Source organism: Haliotis cracherodii, unplaced genomic scaffold (assembly GCF_022045235.1).
Source record: "Haliotis cracherodii isolate W230 unplaced genomic scaffold, xgHalCrac1.p SCAF_14, whole genome shotgun sequence".
Classification (NCBI taxonomy): domain Eukaryota; kingdom Metazoa; phylum Mollusca; class Gastropoda; order Lepetellida; family Haliotidae; genus Haliotis; species Haliotis cracherodii.
Genome location: NW_027266269.1, coordinates 21,268,461 through 21,293,522, shown reverse-complemented (window position 1 = coordinate 21,293,522; position 25,062 = coordinate 21,268,461). Strand labels below are relative to the sequence as shown.

The 25,062-nt window shown below is 37.5% G+C and overlaps 1 protein-coding gene across 10 annotated transcripts in view; it reads right to left on the bottom strand.

Moving 5' to 3' along the window:
- LOC139461081 (transcription factor 12-like) overlaps positions 1 to 25,062 on the bottom strand; it is a 152,057-nt gene that overhangs the window by 12,963 nt on the left and 114,032 nt on the right. For 8 of the 10 annotated variants that reach the window (XM_071242600.1, XM_071242599.1, XM_071242598.1 and 5 more), the window contains 8 exons: positions 17,878 to 17,977; positions 15,473 to 15,612; positions 12,604 to 12,810; positions 10,499 to 10,579; positions 8,029 to 8,110; positions 7,619 to 7,698; positions 6,810 to 6,875; positions 4,740 to 4,931 (listed from right to left, as the gene is read on the bottom strand). In XM_071242600.1, the coding sequence (XP_071098701.1) occupies positions 4,740 to 4,931; positions 6,810 to 6,875; positions 7,619 to 7,698; positions 8,029 to 8,110; positions 10,499 to 10,579; positions 12,604 to 12,810; positions 15,473 to 15,612; positions 17,878 to 17,977 (948 nt within the window). The remainder of the gene's footprint in view (positions 1 to 4,739; positions 4,932 to 6,809; positions 6,876 to 7,618; positions 7,699 to 8,028; positions 8,111 to 10,498; positions 10,580 to 12,603; positions 12,811 to 15,472; positions 15,613 to 17,877; positions 17,978 to 25,062) is intronic. The other 2 variants (XM_071242604.1, XM_071242602.1) reach the window with 2 other exon arrangements.

The following is a 25,062-nucleotide window of genomic DNA, read 5'->3' as shown; positions in this document are numbered from 1 at the left end:
GTAGATAGAGACTTTGCACACCACTGAAGTGTGTTTACTCCATATAAGCTTTACATAGACTCAAATATAGGCTGTGAATGGCATAGTAATTAACCTGGGGAAAACATTCAGCTAAACAACCGGCATTCCTCACATTGGTGGATGTTATACTGTTTTCCCAACAACTATTTTTATCAACTATGACAACACAGGTACACTTCTGAAACTTAATAAAAACAATCACTGCGCTCTTCCTACATTCACATCCAACCTAACAAGACAATCAAATCTTCACAGAAAAGACAATTAGAAGGTTAAAATATTAAAAGAATATGGTCTTCTCTTCATAAAAAGATACAAAACCATTCTCCTTCCAACACTATGAGCTGATCAACACAAGCCTCCATGCTAGATAATCCCATGAATTGTGAAAAACGATATTCCATTGGAATCTTTTCAATATGAGCAGTGTATTCCGAATCCTTTAATATCCAGATTTGATCAAACATACCCAGTAATTGGGAAAGTACCACGGCTGTTGCGATGAATATTGTTGAAGTGGAGTTTGTTGTGGGGAATATTGTTGCATCGGCGATATCTGCGCGAATTGATGTTCCTGAGTGACACATTTCTTCGGAAACGTCTGTATTGGTGCACATTGTTGCAGCATCGACTGCGACGGTGAACACTTTTGCATTGCACATTGTTGAAGTGAATTTTGTTGGTGCCGTTGAGCTGGTATGTTCTGTAACGTTGGATCGGGCGAGATCTGTTGTGGGTATATCTGACGGCCATATTGGTCCTGCCATGAAGGTCCAGATCCTGCCCATCCACAACCCCACGTGTTGGGGTACATCGCCACGGCAACAGCTGTGTTACGATACACCTGCACCAGGCTAAATACTCCTTCCAGCTGCACACCACACCATACTCTCCTGACAACTAGTGTTACATTGCATACAATCTTCCTAACAACTGTCTAACATAGCACAGTGGCTCTCTTCCACAGCCAGGCGGCTATCTCTAACAGTCAACACCCGGTAGAGAGGAGTGTTCTGGTGTGTCAGTCTGCGATCTGCGGTCTGTACAGTGATCTCTAAGACAGGACCGGGTCTGCCAGGGGGAGACACACGCCATACACAGACATCAACGCAATCTGTTTTGCTGTAAGAAGTAATCGGCAGACGTGCAAGGAAAAATCTGTTTTAACACTCTCACTGATCACAGGCAGGCCTTGATAGACTGCAGAGTTAAGCCTAGCTACGATGAACACTTGCCAAAAGGCGCAACATGTGTGCGAATACTTGAAGCCAACGCAAAAAGCATGGCAACATACTTCAATGGCGCTCCCTCAGAATCTGCGTCTGCCTCTAACGAGAAACCCAGCTGCTCAGCGGAGGGGAGCTATTTGGGCGGAAGCTCCACATTGAAAAATCGTATGACAAATCTGCAAATTTCATCGCATTTTCTTTATTTTCAATGTACCCGAACCCATCTCTCTGTAAAGATCTCGAATCCCCACGTCCGAACTCAAGCTCAGACAGGAAAACTAATTAATGAGTCAACAAAGTGCGGAAGCCTTTTTAGAGAGTCATTAGGAAGACGGCATCTTGCAAATTACGGAATACTGATGGCACACATCTGGGTAAAACTAGTCATTATCAGGTCCATGTGTATGTCTCTCATACGCTAACAAATACTAAGCCTAACACACACACATACACGCCTGGCAAATTGCTTAAAATCACTCTCATAATTCATATTTCATTACAGTTCCTAGCTATGTGTATCACAGCAAATATGATCCCACAACATTCGATAATGATATATTCTTCTTAAAAAACAATTTTCACAATAACCAATGTAGTTTCCTTTTTTAAAACCTATAAGGAATTCTTTGCATTTTCTGGTTTTCTTTCCCCTTCTGACTTCTTAAGTCAAAACATAAGCATCAAATTTCAAAAGCAGCTTCTTCCAATACTTCCATGTAATTAGTTAAATCACCCGTAAAAAGCACTTATTCTCTTCATTTTTTACAAATGGGACATTTTATGCACTTGCATTTCAATTTGTTAAATGGACTTTCTGGATACTTTCTTGCAAAAGAAATGGTAATTTGGCAAAATGTGGCTGACAAATGCTTCAGTTTTGAGTAACTCGAACCTACACCCAATAAATATTTTGATAGACTCAATCTAACCCACTCTACAAGATGTTACAAGTTCTCTCTTAAACTCTTCCCATATGTGCTGCAGCAATCAATCAGAAGCGGACACAGAAGAATTCATTATTGGTTGTGAGAGGCCCAGCTCTCTTCAGGAAGAACATGACAACATGAAAAATTAGTTTGTTCATTAACATGGACTTAATTAAAGTAAATGTCAAAAGAAATAGAAATAATTATTTTAATCTGATGGATTAATGGACACAAAAAGGATTAACCATGAATAAAGAGCTAAATGAATTAACCAATATTAATCATCATGTCATTTATTAAATTTCTTGAGTGCAAAAAATATTTAACACCAGCAAATTGCGTTAAATTTTAGATGAATTACCTAAAATAAATAGTTCGGCAATTTATTTTACTTTTTTTATCCAATACTGTTTGTAAACATTATTTTCTGAATCAAGATTAGAAACATTCTTTCCTTGTGTGCCACTAAATATCAGAACCAACCACTAAGGCTATCCAAATGTGTTCCTGCAAATGTTTGAGTCATCACAAGAAAGGAAAAATGATATCAACATATTGTTGAAAAAATACCTCAAAACGGTAGCAATAGAAATTGGAATTTTTTTTAAATGAAGTTTCTCTGATTTCAAACGAACAATTGAATTTGAGCAGGCATCACAATAGAGAGCATTGTTTAACAATCTGTTTCCCATTGTCTTTACACCGCTACGACAGAGTCACATGGAAATAATTTGACCTTCTGCAAGTCCAAAATCTGGCATTTTCCTGTTTATATATCGGAACACAGTATATAATGCCGCCTTCCTATTGGCCGCGATCGTTTGTTTTCTCTCCACTGTCAGTTACAAAATAAACAGCTAGGTTGGCCAAACTAGGGCTGGATGGGGGAGCGAGCCTTCTGCCCAATGGAAAACAGATGCACGCTTCTTGCGATTTGGGATTGTAATTAAACGCAGCTGCGAGAACAGGTTCCTCCGTTAAAAGCAAATTTGCCTCCCAAGTTCTGGAAGAAAATCTGGGTTTAAAATTCCAACTTGCAAAAAGGGCTGACAAAGTTTCCCATGCGCCTCTTCGGCCATTTTGTTTCTTTCCGCGTCTCACTGCACTGGACTGGGTTTTTAAAGTCTAGCATTTCTTATCATATTGTTATCAATTCATCACAAAGCCATTTCTTTGATATCAGTCCCATGATACAACTGTTATTTCCCATGGTGCTTTGCTAGAACGCAACTGAAGCAGTGTTACACAAAATCCAGATGTGCGCCTGTATTGGCCATCATCCAGCTGCTGCAAGCTACCATCTCACATCCCACAATCCTCTGCATGGAACTTCCTGTCCAAAAACTTATAACTGTCTATCTTCACTTCTCAAAATTGTAAATTAATCACTTAAACATATTTTGCGCACAACTTAAATATTTGAACATACTTGCTGCCACCAGCTCCCTGAATCATATCAAACAAGTTTGGGCCAATTAAAAGACTGGTCATCTAATAGTAGTGGTGGGTGGTCCAAAGACTCGAAACCCCTCTCTCCCCCTTTCCCCCCTCAGACCTTGAACTTGAGCCTGAACCTCAGAAGATGCGAGACCTTTTTAATAACTTTAAGTGAATGAGTATGGTTTTATGCCGCTTTTAGCAATATTCCAGCGATATCGCGGCGAGGGACACCAGCAATGGGCTTCACACATTGTACCCATGTCGGGAATCGAACCCAGGTCTTCGGCGTGACTAGCGAACGTTTTAACCACTAGGCTACCCGACCGCCCCCATAACTTTTAAGAGTAAGTGAGTGAGTGAGTGAGTTCTATGATGCTTTTAGAAATATTCCTGACAGGGGGCACAAAGACAGGGCCCCCCTGCATTGTATCCATGTAGGGAACCGAACTCAGGGCTTCACCATGCTAAGTGAACACTTTCACCACTAGGCTACCTGACCTATTCCTCAAAGGTGGAATCAAGCATTCATTAAACTTGTATCACTAATCAGATATTGATAAATAACCGATGTCATATTCTTTACCAACTGTGCCAAACACCCTGGTAGATTGAGTGAGTTGGGTTTACTTGTATTAGAACATGAGCATGCAAACCAGTGATGGACAGCATGAGCAACATTCCACGCTAGGGGTACCAAGACATCCTCAAGCAAGTCACAGCATACTGACCACCCAATCACGCTCCTCCCACATTAAACTCACGCACTCCCTCACTCACTCAATGGCCACGTTTCTTTGTTGTTTAACGCAACACTCAGCAATATTCCAGCTATGTGACAGCGGTCTGTAAATAATCGAGTCTGGACCAGACAATCCAGTGATTGACATCATGAGCATCAATCTACGCAATTGGGAAATGATGACATGCATCAACCAAGTAAGCAAACCTGACCACCCGATCCCATTAGTACGACAAGCATGGGTTGCTGAAGCTCAATTCTTACTGACATCTTCTCAGGAATGCTTTGTCTTTTGGGTTCCAGCGGTGTTACGACTTTTATTCCTTCAGACTATGAATCAAATTTTTATTGAACAACATAAAACACATCCGAGCATCAACTTACCATATGCGCATCCATATGTCCCTGCATCAACCCCATTCCTGGGTATCCACCCATATTTCCCATAATTCCATTGGACTGTCCCGGTGGCATCATTCCTGGCATCCCCAGGTGACTCGGCATGCCTGGTTGGTGCTCTGCATGGTTGCGTAGGACATGAATAGCATCATCAAGTCTTTCCTCCATCTTGCTTTGCTGGAAGGGGAGATAACTCATACATCATGCTGTCTTAATGTCATAAAAACAACACAAAGCTTGACATCTCACCAAATAGCTTTGTTGGACTGATTAGAGCCCTATGTTTTTTTGTATTTATTTTGTTTTTGTTTTTTTAAGTTAATAATTGAACATCTTGTAAATACGAATATAGGAACCTGAGCTTAATTGAGCTGAAACAAATACATGTTTTTCAGGTTGGCAAAGATGACACAGTGCATAGGAACACTACAGGTGCATGATTATAGTGTAGACAAGCCTGACTAGGAACTGCTTGATGTGCAAGGCCCATGCAGATGTTTCTCCATCACACTATCTATCCCATGCACGAGTTAGTGAGTGAGTTGGGTTTAACGCCGTTTTTAACAGTATTCCAGTTATATCACGGCATGTCAGCTTAATGTGGGAGGAAAGCCCGAAGTGATGCAGGTCTCAGACGTTTACCACTTCGATGAAACCCACAAGCGCAGGTATGGTGCTGACAAACCTAGAAACATAATCGGGGCGAACCGGGATTCGAACCAATCTGGATCAGACAACCAGTGATCGATATTATGAGCAAACAAACCACACGACCAGGTACGGGGCCTGTAACTACCAGCATTGGATTCTAGGGACCTATTCTAACCTGGACTGGACTCCCAGCCTCTATGACATGCAAGACGTACTGGACCCTGTTCACGAGGAAACCATAAAATACATCAACGCTAATGTGTTGGAGCTACGACTGTCTTAGCGTGATGATCATTTTGCAGACCAGGATACAGGTGCAAACTCTCGGTATCTTTGTCTCCTTGTTTCAAGTCAAGGGACAGATAATCTTTGTTTTATTTGTTTGTTGTTTAATGCCACACTTAGCAATATTCCAGCTATATGACGTGGTCTGTACATAATCGAGGCTTGACCAGACAATCCAGTGATTGACATCATGAGCATCGATCTACATAATTGGGCATACAATAACATGCATCCACCAACATGCAATCAGGAACGTCCTACTGACAAAGCATATTTCCATCAACATAATGGCAACCATTCATGCAATTCTGCTCAGAGAGTTTCGGTGATATTTTTTCAATGTGATACTCCAATGATGGTGAGAGAGAGAGTGAAAAATGAAAAGTACCATCAGCCATTGTGGTATTAAACTTTGGGTAGGCACTAAAACGAATGTGACAAAACCGATTCCATCATTTTGAATGTTCTTGGCAGACACAAAATAAAAACAGATATTTTCATCATTATTTTTTTGACATATTAATATATAGAAGAGCTTAATAACACCCCCCAAAAATTTTGCAATATAGAAAGTAGCTATAGTAGCTCTGAACAGCCCCACAAAAACAAGCCATGCTCTTTGGAGTAGTTTTCAGTTCAAGTTTTACACAGCTTCATATAATGGCATCAAAAACTTAATTTATATTTCCAAACTTATTGTCAAATATGCCAGTTTTTTTAAAGAAGCATTTGTACAACTTCAAAGAGCATCTTCATTGAAAAAGTGTCGTCATTCCCCAAAAATGTATTATTTACTTCATCTCATTTTCTTGTTGTTTTAGGAAGAAGATCAATTACTTCACACAGAAGCATAAAAGTTTTCAATTTTGAATGGACCAATCACAACTGGCTTGTCAGGATGTAGTTTTTGAATGGATCAATCACAGCTGGACTGCTAGGACCTAGTTAATGCAAGGGACTCATCATATCTGGACTAGTAGGGTATAGGTTTTTAAAGGACCAATCACAGCTGGACTAGTATGGTATAGTTTTTTAATAGACCAATCACAGCTGGACTGCATGGATCTATTTTTGATTGGAGCAATCACAGCTGGACTGTAGGTGGGCAAGGCTGATTACCTGGTTGGGGCCATGCTCTCCGAGAATTTGAATGGCTTGGCTGAGGCGCTCTTCCATCTGACCAGTCTGAGGGATTGTGGGAAGGCGAAGCGAGCAGGGGAAGGGGCAGGGAGGGAGAATGAGAAAGAAGTAGACAGTTAGTTAAAACATGCAGATGACAATGAACCAATCAAAAAGAGTTTCGACATAAATGAACCATGCAAGGCAGATATGAATGGCAATTGTATGATAATGAATATGGTGAAATGAAATCAATCTTTACAGACTTGTGAAAAGAATATGAACCCCATGTCAAGGTTGCATTCAGATTTGTGAAAAGAATTCAAAATGAAAGTTTCTGTGTATGCTTTCATCAAAAGATATACTGACACACTTTGAAAATGTGGTGTGGAATTTTGGAAATACTTTTCACCGAACTGACAGAAAACAAAGAAATTGGAATGTGGTAGTAGTGAGACCTGAAGGCATGTGACAATAATGTTGTCTGAGTTTGAATCCTCATTCACGTTGTACTACTTGGACGTAAGCTTCCAGTCACTTGTTACTTTTGTATTTTCAAATTGTTTCAGGATATTTCCAATTACTATAACTTATCATCATGGATATCTCCTATGTTTAAATAGCAATCCTGAATAACAATTTTGCACTGAATAGCAAGCGTGCGAATTCAGAATCATCAAATCAAAGTGCAACCAAGCAAACACATGCATACTACCATAACAGCACACTTCTTGAACATGTGATATGACTATTTATAACCCAGGGATGAGCGACAAGTTGAATAGTGTCATTTTGACAGTGGAACCTACCAGTGAGTGGAGATGACTCTCAAAGTGAGGCGAGGTAGTACTAGTATTATTGGGGCGATGCCAGTTGGGGTTGGGGCCAGCTGAAACAAACAAGACAGGCACGTGAGAACTCTGAATCATCAAAATACATAAATAAAACTATGTGATAAAACCAAAGGAAATACAAGTCGTAGACATCATTTTGGTGAAAATAATCAGCACAGGTGTAATTCTCACAGACCAAGGATCATAATCAGACGGAAATTCTGTTCCATGATCAGTGGATCCTGACACAGCCAAGGGAAGCAACTCTGCACAGCAAAACTGCTCTTCAGCTCACTGGGCCACCAAGGCCCTCTGACATCCTCAGGAAAAAAGAAGAAAATAAGAACTCTAGTCTGGCCTCGTTAATTATTAAATTGAAAGCTCACCTGACATTGGTGGGGGTGAGGACACAGGTGTGGATGGGTTGGACCCTCCATAACTAGAATTTGTGTGCTCAGTTGAATATATCTGGAAAAAAAGTATAATATATATGAATCATTGCCAAAAAATTAAAATACAAGATATTTTTACGGAGGCTTCATCAGTTGGATAAATAACATCCAATTAGTTTATATACATAGGTTATCTGTCGGTTGTCCCTGAACTTCTTTTGAGTAGCATATCAACAATTATTACATACAAATCTATATGCATTGCCCACAATCAACACACAAACAGTCATGCTTACCATAATGCCAGGAATGTCATGGTAATTTAACAGCAGAAAAGCATTTCTACTATAAAAACTCTTATGACTAACAGACCAGAATATATACACAATATGCACCAGACCAGAGCCTTCCTGAACCACCACCTTAAACTATTACATACAGTCCTAATTGCAGTGGTCATGGGGGTGGAGTATTGCTGAGTGCAGCGTTAACAAACTATCCAAAATTCTAGTAATATTACAGAAACTCCGAAAGCATAAACAAACTTTATTATACTTAACAAAAATAGTTCAGGATCATAAACATATTTTGGAATATTTGTTTGTGCTCAGTCTTCATTATGATAAAAAAAATATTCCCCAAAATATTCATGATCCCTAAATTTGGGGGCTTGAAAGTGGACAATTGATGGATAACAACTAATTTAATACTGTAAAAAGCGACGTTTCAGTACAGATCCTTATACCAAAGCAATATTCCCACCCATGTAATAATACAGATATGCCCCACACACCAAGGAGTCCATAAGCATCAACAACCTAAACACAACCATGCTATCCGGAATGACAGGAATATTGTGGTATTTAAAAGGGTGTACAAATCACATTCCCTTGTGGCGATGGTACAACGACTTGCAGCTGGGGACCTTGCCATGTCTCAATAGTGACATCTCTCTTGAGGGAGGCATTCCCCTCGGGGGAAAAGGCCACGATATGAATCGTCTCTCCCCCTGATACCAATTTAATCAATTTCGAAACTAATCTCCGTCTATCCCTGTTTCATATTTTGCAGCAAGCCACAGCCAGCCCCTGTCAAACGTTTATTAGTCCCACATATGATCTGTTTAGATTATGCTTCATGCTGCCGCCTCATCTGGGCTGCATATGACTTGCGAATTTACCAACGGGAAAACACATGGTTTCCATAGCTACATAAAATACTCTCCATTTCACAAAGGTGATATGCATTTTTTGACAGTGATATGTGATAGCCGAGTATGCGAAGACTTTAAAGGAAAGAATATTTGCTAAATGTAACTGGCATTTTCAATTTGAGTTTGGGGGGCGTCTGTTTAAAGGCATGAAAATGGATGATATGAAATTGTGAAGATAGCTTTCGGACAGTTGTCTAAAGTCAGAATAGGGAGATGAAAACAGAAATTGAGCCTTAATAGTCACATCTAAAGAATATATCTCTTAAAAGGTCTAAGTCTGGACTTACAATTTTTATTATTAATGGTTAAGCGATGACTTCAGACCTAAAGACTTTCAGGAATTTTCTAGACCTGCTCAGGTCTGCAGCATATATGATGGCGGTGCCAAATTGACTTGTATTTTACTGATAACGGGACTAATGAAGAAGAAGATTCTTCAATGTTTAATTTTACCTACGTATTAACAAAATAATGTTAAAAAGCCTCTGAAAACAGAACTTCAACAAAAATCAATTTTGAACAAAACAACTTTTTCCAGTTGCAAGTCAAGGGCATTTTGATAAGAATCCAAGATAAATCACAGATTTTTCTTTAGGTTTTAAACTTGTCCTCCTACAATAATGACTTTGTTAAAGTCGGATTATCCTGGAAAATGTTTGTTCTGTCAAAAAGTGTTGTAACAAAATCATGCTTAAATTTCAACACTGGCAAAAATCTTTATTTGACTTTCCAAATTATAGTAAGTTGATATGTATTTCATATTAATACTTTTCACATGTTCATTCAATTTGTAAGGTACTTATAATTCGGTATTTTTCAGATTTTATAAGATAACTTAAGTTTTGATGAGATGTGTACTTGAACAAATATATTTAAAGCCCCCTAAACAGGTGATTGTGAAGATTTTAAAAATAAACAAAAGAACCTATTCTCAACAATCTAATACATTTCAGTACTACATAGTTTTCAACTGAAGTTCCAAGTTTGATGTACTGTAAATCAAATTCTGAGACTTAGATATCACTGACCAACTATTTTTGTTACATATTTTAAAATGTGTTCTGGTTAATAAAAATTAGAGGATATGTCAAAAACTTCAACCTTCAATGCAAGTATATATAAAATCTAGAATTTTTTTAAGAAAGAATTCAGTTTCAAGAGTTTTGATGTAACGGATTTTGATTTCATTTTTTTTGACATTCTGGAAACATGAATGCTGTTTTCCTGATACAGCTGTGACTAGAGACTCACTGATGCTAAAGCTTTTCCTAACGTCGCAGCCGTCTGAGAGGACTGTTGAGGGGGCGGAGGTGCACGTCGATGCTGCGGTACCTACACACGGAGGACACGAGTCAAAACAAATTACACAACTTCATCAACATCCAGCATGCAGCATTCAGATTTACTAGTTACACACAACTACTTATCTTGAAATTAAAGACCAGTTATACACAACTGTTGACAGCAAAATACTGCCTAATCCAATCTACTCTGATAATCAGATGGGTAACAAAGTTCATTTTGTCATAAGGGGCACCTGGCTTCTGACATTATTTTCCTGATTGCCTGAGAAAGGTGTTAAAAACCAAATTCAAAATGAAATAATAATAGTCATGTTTTGCCATAAGATAAATCATGGAGCCTAAATATTGGTTGCATTGGCAACCAAAATGTTTTCTAAATGGGGGCTGAGTTTACCGTTTCCAAATCCAGTTCCCTTGGTAACTTTTACAGCTAAATACTCTAACAAACAACATGCCATCAGAATTGTTGATTCGTTTCATGCCATGAAAAACATGCTCCTCACTGATTAAATGTCACAATAATATATATTCTTCGAGAAAAACCGTAACCATATAAATGAAGCACATTCCATACCAAAAAACATCCAATCAACAAAGACACAAACAGGTGACACAAAAAATGGCACGTTAAATTCAAAAACAATATATTTCCAGTAAGAGCTTCACACAAGGCATTTTTTGTCAGACGTGATCAGGTTTTCTCTTTCTGCTCAAGGTTTTGCAAAATCATAGTTCATCTTTCAACCTTTTCATTTTAAGAATATACAGGAATCTTCTTACTCAGTGAACAAAAAATCAAAATTGAAACAGTTTGCTTGTTAATGATAGACATGTTCCATAATTTGTAAGGGAAAGATCATTTCAAATTCTATAACATTTATTGTTCCCCAAATCCTGGAAAGAACAAATATTGCTGCAGGTATTACAAAAAAATAATATTGTTCACTGAACATGTTAAATGTCCCGGGCAAAAAAAATTAGCAATTATTTCTGCTCCTCCTTAATGAGAAAAGGAGCGCACGTGACACAAACGTTAATGGTTGATACCTGAGACACAAGCAGACAAGTAGACATTCTGATCACCCATTGCATTTACAGAACATTTCAAACAACATCAACAGGATCATTCTAATTGAACGACACCCAAAAACACTTAAATATACAGTGTTAGAGTCAGTGACATTTTATTGTGTTTTTTTTACCCTCTTGAAATTGTGAGTGGGGAGTAATTTTTTCTAATTTCAAAAATAGTGAATACATTTAGCCAGTCATGTGACCGTAGACAGCAAGTATCTGTTAGTACCTACACAGAGAACCAGGTCTGCATGTTCAGTATGCTAAGTATGTCATAAAACTTGTCAATGTTCCTGGTCAACACTTGTGGGTTTGTACACACTACGTTTATCCATACTGCTATTTGTAGTGGTGACGTGTGTTTCAGTAACTAAGGCCACGGAAGTCACCATTTTGTGTGAACCCTGCCATTGCCCGACATTGAAGCAAAGTCTAGAATAGGTGACAACATGGAATGGTACATGTTGCATAAGAAATGGTGAGGTGAGGTGAGGTGAGGTGAGGTGAGGTGAGGTGAGGTGAGGTGAGGTGAGGTGAGTCAGTTAGTGAGTGAGAGTATGGTTTTACACCACTTTTAGCAATATTCCAGCAATATCATGGCGGGGAACACCAGAAATGGGCTTCATACATTGAACCCATGTTGGGAATAGAACCCGGGTCTTCGGCGTGACGAGCGAACGCTTAAACCACAAGGCTACCCAACCGCCCCTGAGGTGAGGTGAGGTGAGGTGAGGTGAGGTGAGGTGAGGTGAGGTGAGGTGAGGTGAGGTGAGGTGATTGGTCTGAGTTCTTGTGGGTTTAATTCATGGCTTTATTTGTTGGTTAAAAGAAGCGACCATTTTATCACATGTATTCACTGGTGCTAGAGGAAGAGCTTGAGGAACATAGTGTGTACAAATGCAGAGACAATGGTGGATGTTTGTGTGGAAGGGTTCCTGAAGCACATCAATACAGGGACAAGATAGAGCAGATACTTACAGATGCTAATGCTTTGCCTAGTGCATCACCAGTCTGCGAACCGCCCTGCGGCCGATTAGACATCATCTCAGATCCATTGACGGACGACGATGTTGTAGAATATGCAGTGGAAGTGTTGGGCATGGCGGGTCCACCTCGGAACGTGGACATTGGGGGAAGACCGGACGACATGAGAGATTCCTGACTGGGTGACACAGGATGGTAGCCCTAGGAACAAAACAGCATCAGCATCATACTCGAGACAACATACGATGTATGTGACAGAGTGAAAAGATAAATAAATGTTCATCACGATTCTTCCCTATGAAAGTCTATCCAGGATTCATCTAAACCAACTCAGATTGAGCGAGTTTGGTTTTATGCCGCTTTTAGCGATATTCCAGCAATACCACGGCGGGGAGACAAGAAATGTGCTTCACACATTGTTCCCATTTGGAGAATCAAACCCGGACCTTCAGTGTGATAAGCAAACACCTTATCCACGAGGCTACACAACCACCCAAATCTGAGGAAGTGATCTGATGAAGTCTGCAGAAAAATAATCAAAAATTGGAATAAAAATTCCCAATTCATGTTTGCATGGTAACTAATATTATGGCTTTGTAGACTTGTATTTCTTACTTCTTTTTAATTATTTTTCAAACAATATCCTCGAAGAATCGTTGATAAATATTTAAATTACAAATTAAGTTTTTCTAACTTCCTACTTCAACAATGTCTAGAAAATCATTAAAGTCAGTTCGGAATGACTTTGCTCTGAAATCCAGGCCACAATGAACTTGGTTTCAGTGTAAAATCATCCTACGCCTACATGTTTAATCAAACCCAAAAATAAAGTACCACAAAATTGCCAGTTACATAAAATGTTTCTACATAGATTCTCTGTATATAAATATACACTTTCTGGACTTGTCTCTATGTAAATTGAAGAGTTACATGAAGGGCAGATAACTGCGATTGGACCGGATGTTTGCAAGGCAAATTACAGTAGAGCTCAGAGGTCATTGCTTGTAATGGCTTACCGAGAGAGCTGAGGCATCTGGGATACGTCTCAGCCTAAAATCTAACCACTAAACTTGGCCATGTGGCAAGGAAGACTTCAGAAAAAAATGGGGGGGACAAGATAGTATATTATGATAAAGACAATACTAAAGTAAATATTTCCTATCAGAATAGCTAACATGTGGTATCACTCCCAGCATTTGGAGAGTAGACTCAATAATTACCCTAGCATTTTGTAATTATTTCCTTTTAAATTTTTTTAAGATAAATAATTCATACAATTTTACTCAGATTAACCTGTGTGCTATCATATTTGCTAAACCATACATTACATACAAGCAATCTCCTCAAAGATTTCATTCAATAACTTGCAAAAATATCCAAATTATCTTAAAACAGCATGATAAATATTTCCTGCCAAAAAAGTGTGTTATTCATCAGGAAAAAATTCTCTTATGACATTATTTCATAGCCTATCTTACAATATGATTTCAAAATAAGTTTCTAAAGGGGAAAATAGATAAATATATACAAGTGCCAAAGATTTGGATGGGATTAATTTTCCGCAGCCTGTGTTCATGATAGAGTGACATTACCCACAAGGCAGCTGCACTGTTTCCCTGTCAACAGCTTGTAATGAAGAAATCCAGCTGCTGTTCCCCTATAACTGCTTCTACTGATACAGACTTCAGATGAATGAATCACTCCCAATCAAAGTGGGAACATTATGTCTCACTATTTAATAAATGCTCAATGGCTGTGAATATTATCAAAACCTTCTTATCAGATTTTCCTCCATTATGTAATTCTACTTGATACTCAAATACTTTAGAATTATTGTTTTACAAAATAGTTCATATAAACTGATTTTTTCACAAATATCTACAGAAGTGCTGGAAAAAGTAGTTACACAAAAAAATTCCAAAATATCTAAATAATGCCATTTTCAGCCTTTCAAAAACATTATTTTCACCATCATCATACCAATCTAAATAAATCACATTTAATTACCTTTCGTTTGAATACCCACACCAAAGGGTTCTTCTTCAAACAAGTGGATATTCATATGAAAGCACATTAAATATACTTTCATTTGAACACCCAAAACAAAGGGTTCTTCATCAAACAAGTGGGTATTCATATGAAAGCACATTAAATATACTTTCATTTGAACATCACAACAAAGGCTTCTTCATCAAACAAGTGGGTATTCATATGAAAGCACATTCATTTGAATACCCACAACAAAGGATTTTTCTTCAAACATGTGGGTATTCATAAGAAAGCACATTAAATATACTTTCATTTGAATACTCACAACAAAGGGTTCTTCATCAATCAAGTGGGTATTCATATGAAAGCACATTCATTTGAACACCCACAACAAAGGGTTCTTCATCAAACAAGTAGATATTCATATGAAAGCACATTAAATATACTTTCATTTGAACACCCACAACAAAGGGTTCTTCATCAAACAAGTGGGTATTCATATGAAAGCACATTAAATATACTTTCATTTGAACACCCAAAACAAAGGGTTCTTCATCAAACAAGTGGGTATTCATATGAAAGCACATTAAATATACTTTCATTTGAACACCCACAACAAAGGGTTCTTCATCAAACAAGTGGGTATTCATATGAAAGCACATTAAATATACTTTCATTTGAACACCCACAAGAAAGGGTTCTTCATCAAACAAGAGGGTATTCATATGAAAGCACATTAAATATACTTTCATTTGAACACCCACAACAAAGGGTTCTTCATCAAACAAGTGGGTATTCATATGAAAGCACATTAAATATACTTTCATTGGACACCCACAACAAAGGGTTCTTCCATGGTGGATCAGACACTTACTGTTTCATGTGGATGGTGCATACTGGTATAAGGGGAGTTTTGTGAATAATGTGAACCACTTGTGATGGAAGCTTGGTAGGAGGATGAAGGCATCGCGTTACTGGAAGACCAGGGGTCTCCTGAACTATGTGACTGAGGTTCTGAAATTGAAATAAAATCTATTGAAAACAGTCACACCAATAATAATAATAATAATAATAATAATAATGATGATAATAATAAAAGTAAAATGCACTTTTGTTAGCCCATTCAACATATCAGTGGTTATTCATTTTCCTTCTCAGGCAGGGTATACTAGGGGAATACTAAATATACATGTACAGTGTATAACCTTCTTTTCAATTTTTTTTTTACAGTTTTTATTTGTTACGTTTCTTATAGTTCTTACAATGTAAAACAATGACTTCCGTATATAATGATCTTAATATGATGTTTTTCCTCAATATATCTATTGCAACATTTATTTGCATTGGGTTTCTTTCAAAACTAAATGAAAATCCGAGTATAACAGAACTGAAATTAACAAATTGTAACGAAAACCATCTCAATATATTAATTGATTTATATATCTTTATATAAGGCGAACATTGTAATGAAAATTGCTGCTGAATATTCATTTTCAAAGCTGTCAATAATTCCAAACATCCCGCAGTTATGAAATTCTGTCAACCATAAATGCACTAAATTGCACCTTTTGTCGGACATCACGGAGGCAATTACCAAGAACTAATTCTATTCAAGCTCATAAGTAACCAAATCAGGTCTGGAAAATTACAGCTCAAACAGAAACAGCGAAGTGCTTATGTTTTTGAAATTGAAAAAAAATTCTATTGAACTATCGAGTTCCCCATAATTACCACAATAACTTTTTTACCCAGAATATTTTCCAAGGAAAACAGTGGAGCCAAATCACTACATATTAATTTGACAAAGGTGTGTCTTGGCAGTTCAGGCACGCCATTGGAGTTTGGTGAAAACCTCCCAATGTATTAAACACACTCTCTAACAGGCAATTTGCACAGCGCTGTAACGAAAGAGCCTGCTTAAACACATGGTATATTCCATAGAGTTAAAAATATTCTTGGTTCTCTGTACACTCTAGCTCCCTAATGGTAGAAACATCTTCTGCGACCTGATGAACGTTTTGGCTGCAACTGCAACTCGAATCAGAGGCAGTCTCGCGAAGCTAAACATTGCTTGTTTGTTGCTTAAGGATTATGCAATCTTAGCTTCAGTATTGATGATTACAGATGTTTTTTCGAAGGAAATTACTTTTCAACACCATCCTGGCAAAATGACACTATTCTAACGCAGTGTATTATGTTAAGAATGCACTTACCCACAATAACTATGTCCTATGTTCAGAAAGAAATGGCCTCCCCTAGTAAGTCGGAATACAATACTACTTACAATACAACTATTTTCCCAAAGCAGAATAATGATGATTTGCAAACCATGGCTCACTGCAATGTCCTGTTCCCCAACAAGCTACTGTTGGATATATTTTTAGATGTTTTAACATTACGTACTTTAATAATGGAAACCGCATACTTTAAGAAAAAATAAAATAAAAATCAAAGTACTGATTACAACATTGAAACAACTGTCACATGTGAACCTTTACATCTTGCTTTGAAAAAAACAACATATTTTGAGTCTATTTGTCATGAAACTAGCTTAAACAAGAAAATATAGACAGTGGTGACATTTTGAAAACTAAGATATAATTTTAGTCATTTTACTGCATGTCAGCTTAATGTTGGAGAAAATCTCAATGATGCAGGTTTTAGAAGTTTACAAACTGGTGAATCCCACTAGCATGAGTATGTTGTAGACAAACATTCAATGTAATCAGGGATTCTAACCAATGATCAGGGACTTCTGTTATGCCTGAGGTACAGAATTCACAAAGAATGTGGTATAACTTACTTTCGAACAACTGACAGAGAAGTTTTGACATCTTTGATAACATCCTTGGTTGACAATGTTGATATACCGTATTCGACGTGATAAGCGCCCTGCTCTAATAAGCACCCACTACGATATTTGCTAATATATTGGCTGGCAAACAATCCCCATTGGCACCCCTTCCGATTGATCAATGATCTTATTTATATGTGTATAATACACACTCATGTGTTATGTGCACCCTTAATTACAGGCATGTAAATTCTGGAAAAATATGTTTGTCATGTATAATACGCACAAACTTTTCTTTTGTATCATTCAGGCTGTTAGCATAAACCACAAAATTTACGATCTTTCAACTCTTTTTTTCTATATTCCACCAAAATTATATTCTTAAAAGAGCTTCCTGTTTCTAATTCTAAGGGCACCCTGGGTGCTTATTACGTCGAATACGGTAAAGACTATAACATGGTATAACAAACAGCAGCAAGTCTTACCCATGAAGTAGTCTGAATACGACATAGGTTTGGGGGAGTTCCCCGTGCCTTGGTAGCGCGGGGAGTCCTGGTGAAAGTCATCAGGACTTGGGGAGTAAACCTGTAGAAGAAAAACAAACCAATGAACATACAGTTAATTCACTCAAATAAAAACAACATGAATACCCAACAAAGATTCATACACATCAACTCCATCAAAAAACCTGCCATATCTGAAATTTGATCCTTCTGTACCAGTTTGTACATGTTGACTAAATATTATTTCAGGAAACTTAACTTACCCAACAAACCAAATCACTCGTAGATAGAACAAATATGATATGAAATATTTCCAGTATTCACGTACCCTTTTACCATATAGAAATGTACCAGACCAATTGAACAAGGGGGTCATTTTGTTCAAGCTAACAGGTCACAATTTAATATCCTGTTTCCTTGAAGGTCCCTTCCTCATCTTGATAGCATCTTCTCTAACACCACAACACAGCAGCTCAACAATGCTACATTCCCTGTCCTAACATTTTCTCTAATTGCCTTGTAGCTGTTCTTATAACAGCCCTTGTACAGTACCCATCCTGTCCACAAACTTAATAGGGGTGTCCCCTTTCACATGACTAGATTGAAGACCCCTATCATGGGCTGGCAGCCCCTTATTAGAAGATGCGGCCCCTATTAGCAACCTCATCAAACAATTGGGCTAATTAGCATCCTACTTTGTTGGATTGTTTCTTTGTTCTTGGAAATGGGGCGGAGAAAGGAATAGCAACATTTTAACAAAGGTGAATATGACATTAAATCTTTTGTGTTTTTTAGTAAATATGAGATAAATTAACCTTCCATTTACAAAACTGTTTAATAGTCTTCTTTTTTTAAAAAAAGATTGGGCTAAAAAGACTCTCGGTGGTTCTCTTTGTGAGGGGAAAAAATAGGTAATTGCCTGTATGTAGAGGAAAATTAATTATGAAGTCACAAGCAATACTGGGTAAAAGGGGAGGAGAACGGATGAGCCAGGGACCATCTCAAGACATCAAAGAGCAATAAATGACACAATGATGGAAAGGGAAGCTTAAGAAATTGAATTTTCAATCATTTAGGATATTTGTTTCTCTTTAAAAAACTTAAATTGGCTAATTTGGCGAGATTGGATCTTTGATGGTAAAACAGGACCATTCACACCATCTATTTCAATTGGAACTACGGCACATATGAAGATTAATTGTTTCTTTTGTAATCAAGCACATTTTCTATCCGATAAACTGAAACCACATTTGCAATGAAGTGTACTAAACCTGACCAGGGCACGAACTAACAGGCCTTGATTGTTACCTTAACATTGTTTTAAACAAGTTTCAACAATTTGTTTAAGCCTCTACAAAGACTCTTCTGTAGTTAAGAATTTTAAAACAATTCTTTGCTGAAATACACCCAGTCAAAAATGATCTTTAAAAACATAATAAATAATTACTTAAATTTGACTACATTTATACATGAGTGACAAGAATTTATTGAAATTGATCATGCATAGCTTTAACAGTTCCCAGCCATTGTTAATAAAAAAAATTATTAACCACAAAACAGAATATATATCTGCTTTTATTAAATATTTAATCATCAATGATCCTTTCTGATGCTATTGTCTTGAAGATTAATCGCAATGAAAATCCTAAACATCACATGCATGACTAGACTGGCATGATTACTGGTAGCGGCAAGGGATAGTGTTTCTCATAATGTGTACATGTCATACTCGGGGTGGGGGGGGGCGCGGCACCAGCTACAGTAGTCCTTGTTTCTTGTGTGGCACTGATTAAAAGTGGGAATGACCAGCTAATTAGCAACCATATGTAAAATACAGATACATCATCCTGTGTCCGTGAAATGAAAGCATTAATTGAATTTGTGGGTAAAAACCTTGATTAGCTTTCATCACGGGGATCAAATTCCCGGAGATGAAATTAGGCTGAATTGTGATCCAGATGGACGATGATACAGAAGACTTTCTTGGTCTCAATCCAAATCTCAATCCCTGAAGCTGACTTGCTTAAATGTCTTCAGTTTTAATACTGAAGCTGATTTTTTCATTTAAAATTATATCAATTTTTTCTCAATCCTACCTCACAGGTTCCTTTCACAGATGACCTTAAATGATTTCAAAAATTTCAAAAATGGATATTCAGTCAACCAAACATCATGTAAAAAACATTCCAGTATCCTTCAAGAGGGAGGCTTGGACCAATTGAACGTTTGATTTAACTCTTCAGCAACCCAATTTGAGTGCCAATTCATATTTCATGCTGCATTGTCAATTAAACAGTTGGGGAAAAAACTTCTCTTTAGAGACCCATTATTATCATTTTCTCATCTGGACACACACACTACTACTCACTGAACCAACCAATTCAGTCACAAATACTCATTATTAATTTGATCAAATACCACTTCAAACACAAATCACATAACATCACATAACACACAGCCTTATTATAAACCTGGTATGTGATAAGCTAGTTATACCATACGTACAGTAATTGCTGTTCTCTTTATAATGACACAGAGCCCCCACAGATTGACCTGACCCCCACCATGAACCCCTATCTGATTATGTGACATCTTGTGTAATCGTCCCTTCATTACATCCTCCAATTAAGAGATTGGCCAACGGTGGGAGTCCCTAGGGGCTCTGACATAATCAAGCAGATTTCACATTTTCTTTGATAAACATTTTCAGTTACACAACAAAATACTTCCGAGGAGTTTGAAATTTTCAGTTTCTTGGGAAATAAATTGTAAATCAGTTGCACATTTGTGCTCCGAAAAGTTATCACAGGCTAACAGAGTGAGGCACCTTATCGCCAGCACAAACAAGTGCGAGAATCTGTACTTTACTAAGAAAGTGTTATCCCAAATATAACATTTGTTACAATTGACCACTTTCTAAATGGCATTGTGAATTCAATGCTGTTATGATTGTTAATTTTATTGTACATATACAATAAGGAAAAGAAGAAGATATTTATACAAGATAATATGACACACTTTAAAATATCACCATGGAACATGAATAGCGTGGTCTTTGTTTCGCCCTGCTGTTCACTAGACGTGATGTTATTTATGAATTGAGAGGAAGAGGGTCTAAAACATGTGTTCCGGCAATGGTAGCAGCACCCTCTGAATTCCTTTCTTAATTAGAATTATCAGATTTGAATTATTGAGAATTAAACGCAGCAACTCATTTAATTACAACTAAATCCAACAGAACCGAAGATATCACTCTACTATTATCGCTTTTCACTTTTGGAACGGAACAAAAGCTTCCAACATTCCCATCATATTCGCCTGATTATCGTCACCAGTGATCAAAATGGTGACACATGCCAGTATTCCTGACAACAATTAATTCTAGAACATCTAATTAGCCCTCAGTACCTGAGGCATGTCCTCTGAGAGATGCCAGAATGAGATACTCGTTAAAATCCAGGACAGTGAAGCGTGTTCTACCCCAAGTCCCATAGCCAGACAAGTCCAAGCCATTATGGAAACAACACATTCATAACTGTCATATTGAACATGGCTTCCCTAATGTTTAATTCTGATTACTAGTTCCTAATTGAAAAGATGTCATATATCCTTTTACAAAAATAACACATTACCACTCATACCATACGAGTTCAAGCTAATGGGATTTGGAGGCTGAGAAATGTGTGGATTATGGGGCATGGAAAAAGAATGAAAATGGTTCTACAAAATGAGAAAATTAAAAACATTGGAAACAAAAATCCATCAATGGCTTCAGAGCAATGTGTGACAGGCATTCCATAAGGGTTGACGGATGACAAAGTAGACACAATTTATGGATATAAACTTCTTTACTTTTCTGTAATAGCAATGTTTCAGAATAGCTCTTTATGTCCTTGTCAAGCAAGGATAACTGTATAAGAATCTTTACCAAAAGGTCGATGTTACAGTAAAATAATAACAGTAGAGAGTCCAGTAAGTATTTTCAACCATTGCAGTCGACAAAGGTTATTCAGATTAAAATGAATCTCACCTTATTCACTATACTATTGTCAAGAAAGTACCATGAACTTATTTTGATATATTTATATTTTCAGAGACATCAAATTTGTAAGGATGTATAATAAAAATATTGATCTTTATTTGACGAAATTTTCCTCAGAAAAACAGCTTCATATTTCAGTTGTAAGGAAAGCACAACAAATTTCTATATTGTTCATTTTCTAAATAATATCACAGAATATGCCATAAGAACATTATACTCAAATTATTTCCCTCGCACAAACATGTTTATCTGCGGGAGATAATTTATTTCCCCACTGCAAGTATTGTTCAGGAATTATCCCAGCATCCACATGCTATCTTCCTCACCACAACTATCACAACACGCTGTATGCCTCATCCCCTCTCTATTATGGTAGATAGTTATCAAGCATATCCACTTCAAATAGTCTATCACATTTCAAACACTACATCAGAATTCTCAGCTTACCTAAGACAAGCAACAAAGAATGACAAAAGCCCCGAAAGCATCCTCAAAGATGAGACACAAAGATCGCAGATCTCGGCATTCCATGATGGAGGTACAATAACAGGCTATAGGCATGGAAGTCTCATTCTGGGTAGCAGAAACACAGATATTTATCTTCAACGACTACACATTGCATTCGTAATTTTGTTTCGCAAATAAATATTTATACATTCACAATTTGAATAGTTCTAGGGAAACTTAACACTTTATCTAATTTGTTAATCAGTAAGATAAGGACATTCTCTAAAATGGTCTTGGTCTAAGGAATTTAACTAACTATTAGTAATGTTACCAAAAAAAAATAAAAATTTGAAAAGAAACAAAGCATTTATTAATTAGCAAAATTAACGTTAAAAACAAATCTTTCTAAAAGGCGTTACTGACACTGAAATAAAAATCTGAAAGACAGGAATCTAAATGACCTTTTCACTTTCTGGACCTCAAAACAATAACCTACAAATTATCATTACAATTTCTTAGTTCGTTTCAGAGAGTTTTCTCCAAATCTAACTCAAGCTGATTTTTCAAAAACCTGTTACTGTAATTTAATGTCCGTTAACTGATGATAACGTTTAGCGCCAGTATCCCCATCTGGGTTTCCCATGTTGTGTTCCATGGTTCACTGGCACGTTCGGAGTCCGACAAAGCTCAACAAATGGCTCTCCTTCCCTTGTACTGCCTCCCTAACCACTATTCCAGGGTTCCAACAATAAAAGTTTACGTTATGGGTTTTTAAGTAGCTTTGAGTTGCAGAGGAAAAGCCAAGACAAGCAAATGGTTTATGTATACATGGAACAACATACAAAAATAAAACCATTTTTTAGGAACAGTTTTTTCCAGTCTCTTTTGGGGTCAAAATATTTTAAGTCAATCAGCAGAAGATATTATCTTCTGTGCGAGGAAATACTACTCCCCAGACCTTGACTGATGAATAAGTTAGCAATTCTTTAGAATCTCTAAACAAAAGTAAAAATCTGCCCCCCAAAAATGCATATTAGATCTTTTAATCAAAGGCAAATAAACTGAAACTCAGGACACTGTATTTCTCCAACTCACAACCACTTGAAAATATTTCTGATTTTTACAGTTCTGCTTAACTTTCTACAAATTCAGTAATTAAAATATAACATCAAAAATATGTTAAAAATATTTACTAATTTTGCGATATAGAAATAAAACAGTAAATGTAAATTTACATATGGTAACACAGGGACCGATTCACAAGGCGGGCATGGGAATTGAACCTTGATATTCCAATTTTGCTCAGCATGAAATATTTCACTTTCCAGCCTCAGTCAACATATATAATATCTCCACCTCCACAGTACTTGTACAACATCTTGTACATGTATACAATATCATCACATACTCCTATTTCTCTCTGCATGTTATACATCACCTCAGCCAATATCAATGATATATCCACTTCCACTGTTCCCACGTAACTATGTTGTACATACTCAACATCCCCATACCTCCACCTACACAGCCATAATATGCCTGTTATGTCGCCAAAATAGCAACCACAGCAAGTACATCCCCAATTTCCCTCAATGCTGTAACACAAAAGTTGCATCCCTTTACCATACAACACATCATCAACATACTCAACAACAAGCTGCAAAGTGTCCACATCCCACATTAGTAACCAAAATCAGACATAAATCCACAAAGATGTCCCAGCACTTGACTCAGCCATACCAACAAGCAGTCATAAACATGCTGAACTGAAATGGCAGCCATACCACCATGCTTCAGCAAAACATGTCACATCCACTCTTCCCATCAACCTGCAGGTCCAATCACCATTCTTCAACTTATGCTATGGGATATGTGTCGTATTGCCTACTGGTGGCCATACCGACACACCTGTGCAGCAACTTCAGTTAGTTAGCTACCCACCAAATTTATGGCAAACATGTTTGCCTGGGTCTGTTGCATCTGTACACATCAAGCACCTGTTCTCAACTACAACTGGCCTGACAACACAGGCTGCTGGGGGAGAGAGAGGTGCCCACAGCCGTGGCTGTGTCTGGCTAGCTGCTGCTGGTGGTGGTCAGGTGGTGATGGAGGATTATACGAACAATGGCAGGGGGGCTATAAAACTCGTAACAGCAGGGGGCAGGGGAGGGAATTGAGGAGGTAGCACTGTGTTGAGGCTGGGGACAGGACAGTGTGTCATGGGACAGTGAAGTGCAGACAATGGCTAGATGCATTAGGATGGATTATCACAACTCACAGACAAAACAGTAATCTGTTTGGGGCAGAACTGTGGGAACCAGAGTAAGATGTTCTGACTTTAAACATGAACCCAACCCACTGAGACAATATGTCCCTGGGAGCAAACAGCTGGAATCTGAATTTACAAAAGAAAAGAACTTTCATCATAAATCTGGCCAATTTCTACAGTTTGAGCACAGTTTGAATCTGCAGAAGTACCTATGCCAACAAGACAATAGTATATCCATGCTGGAAAGCTGCTTGAAAACGACTAATAAATCTGAATATACCAGATCTGGCCAATATTTTCTATACCACTCAAATCCAATCTGGTTGAACATTTGCAACTACTTGTCCATTTTCAGTAGATATTAATGCTATTATTTGGACACTTGATATCCATGCTTACTAAACCAAAC